This window comes from Triticum dicoccoides, chromosome 2A, assembly GCF_002162155.2.
Source record: "Triticum dicoccoides isolate Atlit2015 ecotype Zavitan chromosome 2A, WEW_v2.0, whole genome shotgun sequence".
In the NCBI taxonomy this organism is placed as follows: domain Eukaryota; kingdom Viridiplantae; phylum Streptophyta; class Magnoliopsida; order Poales; family Poaceae; genus Triticum; species Triticum dicoccoides.
In genome coordinates, this window is record NC_041382.1 from 677,242,793 (window position 1) to 677,250,119 (window position 7,327).

Consider the following 7,327-nt stretch of genomic DNA (forward strand, 5'->3'; position numbering starts at 1 on the left):
ACCTCAGAAGATTGGTTTAGCGGTTGCTAAGGCGCAACGTCGTGCATGTTTGTAGTCGGATCGTCAAAGTCGTCTCCACCAAATCGATAGTTATCATCTCATCGAAAGATCGGGACCCTCGCCTCTATCATGCTTACCATGTATTTTTGTGATATGTGTGGTGACTAGCATAAGCTTGCAAATAGTGTATTCGGTAATGCTGATTTCAGGGACTTCGAATTTCTCTAAGTCCTTGTCCTGATTTTGTCTTTATGCCATATGTTCATGTTGTTTCCTAGTGATTCGTGCCTCTTTTGAGGATGATCAGTAAGGATGATTTGTTAACATTGTGGTGCTCTATCCATCCCTGTCTTTGTTTGCATTTATGGAGTACCCTATCTTGAGTCAATCGAGCTCTACTTTTGCTATTTCGTGAATCCTGGCAGATTGTTGACTTGTTAGCGATTTTGCCGAGGATGTTGCTATTGATCCGTGCATGGTATGTTGTTGTTCTTGCCATGTCTAGCTTCTATGATATGTATTCTCTATGGGTGTATGCTTATTTTTTCATGCCATGCTCTGTAGTGAGTGCATCGAGCTCGTGAACATGCATACTCGCTAATTGATTTGCATGCTCCAGTTTTTCACTAAGTCTGTAATCTGATTATGTTTTTGCCATGTTCACATGCTTGCAATTGTATTTTCTGATCCATTTTGGCTCAAGGTCACTAAGGGACTTTTGTTAAGTACTTTGAGTAGCTTCATGCCATGTCTTGCTTTGCCATGTTAAGTTCCTGTAGCTTATAGTTTTCATGCTCTAAAGTGTGTTACCTGATGTTAAATTCCAGACTTGTGTTAATCTCACTAAGTCTGAAACCTATTATCATTTGCACTTTTGCCATGCTTGTTTGAACGTGTTAATGGATGAATTTGCCGTAGCTCAGTGTTCATCTTTTGTCAAGCATCATGAATGGATCTCTGCCATGTATTTTGTTGTCATGTTTGAGTGCTGTAGCATATTTATCTTGATGTATTTAGATGGCTACTTGCTGATTATCGCAGACTGGTGCCATATTTGTTTTGCTTGCCATTTCCAAAGCGTGCATCCGATTCCGGTGATCTTTATATCGATTTCAACCGAAATCACCTCACCTTTCTAGTGGCACTCTTGGATTTCCAAGTTGAGGCCAGGTTCAATCGTTCCTTGTCAAATCTTGCATATGCATCACATATCACATCCCGCATAGCATACCATGTTCGCATCTTGTTGTTTGAGCATTGCACGTGGTTGATTGTGTTCCTTTTGCTTGTGTGTCTTATTTGGGTAGAGCTGGGAGACGAGTTCGCTAATGAGAAGCCCGTTGAGTTTGCGTACGAGGATCAAGTCAACTCTGACAACTTTGCAGGCAAGATGATCATACCCTCGAAATCACTTATATCTTTGCTTGCTAGATGCTCGCTCTTTTGCTATGCCTATGCTATGATACCTACCACTTGCTTTCATGTCTCCCAAATTGCCATGTCAACCTCTAACCCACCATGTCCTAGCAAACCGTTGATTGGCTATGTTACCGCTTTGCTCAGCCCCTCTTATAGCGTTGCTAGTTGCAGGTGAAGATTGGAGATCGTTCCTTGTTGGAACATCGTTTATTGTTGGGATATCACTATATTATCTTGTTGTCTTAATGCACCTATATACTTGGTAAAGGATGGAAGGCTCAGCCTTTTGCCTAGTGTTTTGTTCCACTCTTGCCGCCCTAGTTTCCGTCATATCGGTGTTATGTTCCCGGATTTTGCGTTCCTTACGCGGTTGGGTTATAATGGGAACCCCTTGACAGTTCGCCTTGAATAAAACTCTTCCAGCAATGCCCAACATTGGTTTTACCATTCGCCACCTAGCCTTTTTCCCTTGGATTTTGCGAACTCAAGGGTCATCTTTATTTTACCCCCCCGGGCCAGTGCTTCTCTAAGTATTGGTCCAACTGAGCGATGTCCGGGGTTACCAGGGCCAACTCTGGGCTGGCCTACCCGACGTCTTACTCATTCGGTGTGCCCTAAGAACGAGATATGTGCAGCTCCTATCGGGATTTGTCGACACACCTGGGTGGTGTTGCTGGTTTAGTTTTACCATTGTCGAGAATGTCTTGTAAAACCGGGATGCCGAGTCTGATCGGAATGTCTCGGGAGAAGGAATATTCTTCGTTGACCGTGAGAGCTTGTGATGGGCTAAGTTGGGACACCCCTGCAGGGATTTGAACTTTTGAAAGCCGTGCCCGCGGTTATGGGCAGATGGGAATTTGTTAATGTCTGGTTGTAGATAACATGAAACTTAATTTAATTAAAACGAATCAACCGCATGTGTAACCATGATGGTCTCTTCTCGGCGGAGTCCGGGAAGTGAACACGATGTTGGAGTAATGCTCGACGTAGGTTGTTATAGGATCACTTCTTGATCATAGTTCTTCGTTCGTGCTTTGACTTCTCTTCTCGCTCTCTTTTGCGAACAGGTTAGCCACCATATATGCCAGTCGCTTGCTGCAGCTCCACATATTACCTTGCCTTTACCTATAAGCTTAAATAGTCTTGATCGCGAGGGTGCGAGATTGCTGAGTCCCCGTGACTCATAGATTACTTCCAATACCAGATGTAGGGACCGATGATACTGTTCCAGACGATGCGCGTGAGCTCAAGTGGGAGTTCAATGAAGACTCTCGTCGTTACTATGTGTCTTTCTCAGATGATCAGTAGTGGTGCCCAGTTGGGGCGATCGGGACTTTGTCGCATGTGGGGGTTGATCTTTATTTTGGTACCGTAGTCGGACCATGAGTGTATTGGATGATTGTAATGTTATTCATATATTTGTGTGACGTGGCGAGTGTAAGCCAACTATGTCTCCTTTCCCCTTTTATATATTTACATGGGTTGTTGTGAAGATTACCTTACTTGCGACATTGCTTTTAATGTGGTTATGCCTCTAAGTCGTGCTTCGACACATAGGAGATATAGCCGCATCGAGGGCGTTACATGTGATGTCTTATCGATGAAAACGATGATCATGAGGAGGTGTTATATGACAATGATGTATTATGATGATAAGTTGTTAATAATATGATGACGATGATGATAATGATGATATTTATTATCAGGGCCGGTCCTGAGATTTTGGGGGTCCGGGGCAAAATAAAATTTGAAGCCCTTAATATAAACATTATAGCAATAATAATGAATACAAGATTTATAAAGCGCTCACATTCGCTCGTATGCCCCGTCGCACAACGCGATCTACCGCATTGCCTGAACATGATCCTCTCGTTACAGTATGTTGCTCGAGCGGTAAAATCAATTTACAGGCAATACGAGTGAAAAAATGGATGAGCAACTATACTAGCGTCTGCTCCGTCCAACAACTTCATGCATCAACGCAAAGGGAAACCCTTGGATCAACCCAAAGGGAAACCCTTGGATCAAACAGAAACGAGGCATCAACGCAAAGGGAAACCCTTGAATCGAACAGAAACGAGGCATAACCGAAAGGAAATCGACATTGGCGCTCGCTACTAACGCCCATGTTGTATATGCCCTAATGAACATGTATAGTTCCAAAAGCAATATAGATGTGGTGAAGGTACTGTAAGAACATTGTGATTTTAGTTAAACGAAAACGAAGAGGCCGCTCTCTTTAAAAAAAAGTGATGAATGAACAATGCAAAGTACGCAATCTGTATGCTAAAGTAAATTACTTCATTAGCAATATACGAGTGTGGGGAATATGTAACTGCAATGCGGAGCACCTGAAATAGATCGGATCGGCATCGATCATCAGAGATTGGCGCTTGACGGCGAAGCCATTGGATTGGCGTCTGACTCCGGCGGCGGGCGCTCGAGGATGTGCGCGTCCAGCGTCCAGCGATCCAGGACTCGAATAGATATCGCCTCGCTTTGAGTAAGCCATCTGAAGAGTTTGGAAAGAAAAAGTTAGTACTACTCGTTTGGGGGACAGGAATCAGCAAACTCGGCAATTAGGGATCGGAGGAAGGCAGCTTTTGCCCGATCAAAGAAATTTTCGCCTCTTTTTTAGGAACGAAGTTTGCCTCTGCGTGATTGAAGCGTTGCTGCGCCCCTTGCCTACCTCTCTGGGCAAGGGCCCATGGGCTACCTGCGCGTCTGGGGAGGGGCCCCTGGATTTTGGGGACCCGGGGCGGCCGCCCCCCTGCCCCCCAGGGCCGGCCCTGTTTATTATATCATTGCGTGAAAGAACCGCAGACTAGTTTCAAGTGGATGTCCATCCACTTGAAACTAGTCCACGGTTCTTTCACCCAATGATGTAATAACTCATTATGATGACAATCTTTAAATTGCTGCTGTATGAAAACTTGTATAGAGGTGTATGAGTACAACATGAAATAAAAAAGAAATAAAATATAAAATAATAGTAGTAGCGCGGGCTGGGAGAAGCGCTACTAGTAATTACCAGTAGCGCCGAATCGAGAAAGCGCAACTACTAAGTCGGTGTAGCAGTAGCGTGGGTTAACCAACGCTACTGCTAACCTTTAGCTGTAACGCCGTACCAGTAGCGCTCCTGCCCGCGCTACTGATAGTCCTAAAACCCGCGCTGCTGCTAGGCTTTTCCCTAGTAGTGTATACAAGCACTGGAGAAGGAAGAACATGGCGGTAAAACAGAGGCGTTCGCGGAGGACACCTAGATCTAGGATCTCGCCAATGTCAGCATGCAAAACCTGGTGCACGATTTCATCGTCATGCGTCGGAAGATCCAAGAGGAAGACATTGTCAGAAATGAGGAAGTTCAGGACACCATCGGTTAAATTTTGAGAGATCGGTATAGTACTTGACGAGATCGGCGTATAACCTGCAATTTCAGGGCTTTTTAAGCACACTGATTTTGACCAGATCATATGGAAGACATGGGCTCCCAAGAAGATCAAGATGTTCGCCTCGTTACTACTACAAAATCGGATGTGGTGCAACGACTGGCTTTAGCGGAGAGGATGGGAGAACAACTATTTTTGCCAGCTCTGCCTTCGAAACCTACAGACCTCCCAGCACTTATTTTGGAGCCACTCTTTAACAAAGGAGGTGTGGAGCAAAATTTCACAATGAAAGGGTTGCATTGCATCTCTCTAACCCCGCGCGAGGAATGGAGACAACAATTTACCTCAATGATCGTGAAAGACAGCATCGAGAGAACGGAAAGCAGGCAAAAGGAAGGGAGCCACTAACTTGCTTGGAGATCTGGCAAGAACGCAACAACAACACCTTCAAGAGAAAAGGTTTCTGCATCAAAGGATACGGTGGATGCAGTGGCAAGAAACATCGAGCTATGGAGACCGGGTGGAGAGAATTAGCACTTTCTAGTGGCCGGACCAAAATAGCCGGTCTAGCCTTTTCTCTTTCTTTTCTTTTTTCTCTGGATCCCACTCCACCCGTTCCTGAATATTTGAAGGTTTTGGTGCTTCATGTCTAAACCCACCTCGTTGTTTTCCTGCTTTTTGACCAATCAAAAGGCCAGCAGGTTGCTGGATCTTTCATCAAACGATAAATAGATAATCAAACGTGTACGATCCCATCGTTCCCGAAGAAAGATGAGCAGCTGATCGCCCTGTGCTTACATCCTCCATACGTACGTGCATGCACCTGTCCAAATCATCGATTAAGCACGCCACGCCAAAAGCAGTCAACCAAGCTCCATCTTTTCTCCGTCTTGGAAAGGAAAAAACCCTTCCAAGACAGTACAGACACGCACGACACAACACACAGGCGGGAAATCAAACATGGATAATACTAAGTCCAAAGGAAAAATAGTATAAAGAAGAAAGATAAGACCTTTTCCCGCGCGCGGCGAAGTGTCAAAGCTGCCCGCTCCGCCTCCGTCCAGCTCGGCAGCTTCCTCGCGTACTCCCTCCGTAAAGAAATATAAAAGCGTTTAGATCATTAAAGGAGTACGTCGCAACCGTCGCATGTGGATCGCCATCTCGATCGCGCGTCGCATCGCATCGCATGCGAGGGTGGCGGCTGCGGCTGGGGTAGGGGCGCGGAGCAGCCCAACTCCAACCCGACGTCTCAGATTATAGTACCCCTTTTGCTAACCGGAGCCACACGTTCATCGAATCGAGGCACTGCATGTCTGCATACCAATTCTCTAATTGACCAAGTGGGCCTTCAACCAAAGCTTGATAAGAAATAGCGTCCCACTTGGCAATTGGGAACGAGCGAGATGATCAAGTTGCTGCTTGCTGTTAGTACCAACCTTGTACTGATTGGCTGTGCCTGGCAATGGCAGGCTACATGTACCCATCACCGTCGTCTGTACGTACATACATACGTCCAGGTCCAGGGGCACCAACGCACGCACGCACACACGTCCCTTTCCGGGTGAGGTTTTATCTATCTTCTTTGTCCGGGCTCCCATCCTTCACAAGTCACAAACAAAGAGGCCCGTCGTCGTCGTCGAGCTAGGCTGAGCTAAGCTAGAGACCTAGAGCGAGCGAGGGAGGGAGATGAAGCTCCTCCATGGCGCGGCGCTCGCGCTGCTGCTCCTCGCGGCGGCCGCCCATGCTCAGCGGACCCCGAGGACCCATGCGGGCGACGGTAAGCACGCCTTCTTCCGTCCTCTCCTCAACCCCAAGGCTCACGCCGCTCTTCGATCATGACCTCCGATCGCATCTTGCTCGAATCATCCAGCCACTTTCTTGCTTCATCTTCTGATTTTCTTCGTCCTTGTCCTTTTGCTGTCGTCGGAACCATCGATCATCGCCTCTGTTTTGAATTTTGATGATCAACTGCCGCCGCTGAGCAAATCCGGCCGCGGAACGCTGCGTGATTCGCCAATTTCCCGCCACCTTCGCGAGCATGAATGGGCGCAAGATCTCGCCGTCACGAGAGACTAGTTTGTTCGTTCGTTCGGGTGTCGCGGTCAAAAAAGTCAATCGCCGCACCTCGATGGCTGTGTCTGACAGAAATCTCGGCGTTTGACTTTGGCTCGTCCGACGCAGAAAAGTCAGAAACCATGTCCGGTTTCGTCTAGTAGCTGGTTACGGCCAGCCGCCGCTGCTCGTTCTAGGCCGTTGGATCCCATCGGACGGCTGAGCGGCGACGTGGATTGCCCTTTTTCTCTTTTTGATTTGATTGATGACTGATGATGACATGGTTTTGCTCTCGCAGCGGCGGCGCTGAACGCGGTGTTCGCCAAGCTCGGCCAGAAGGCGTCGTCCTCATGGAACATCAGCGGCAACCTCTGCACCGGCGCCGCCATCGACGACACCGACATCGACAACGACCCCAACTTCAACCCGGCCATCAAGTGCCTCTGCTCCACCGGCAACGCCTCCCT

The 7,327-nt window shown here is 47.2% G+C and overlaps 1 protein-coding gene across 1 annotated transcript in view; it reads left to right on the plus strand.

Moving 5' to 3' along the window:
- Nucleotides 1-6,401: 6,401 nt before the first annotated feature.
- The window catches only part of LOC119356177 (probable LRR receptor-like serine/threonine-protein kinase At1g56130), an 8,119-nt gene continuing 7,193 nt past the window's right edge, over nucleotides 6,402-7,327 (plus strand). The window contains exons 1-2 of the mRNA XM_037623105.1: nucleotides 6,402-6,585; nucleotides 7,159-7,327. Coding sequence (XP_037479002.1) covers nucleotides 6,495-6,585; nucleotides 7,159-7,327 — 260 coding nt within the window. The 5' untranslated portion in view covers nucleotides 6,402-6,494. The remainder of the gene's footprint in view (nucleotides 6,586-7,158) is intronic.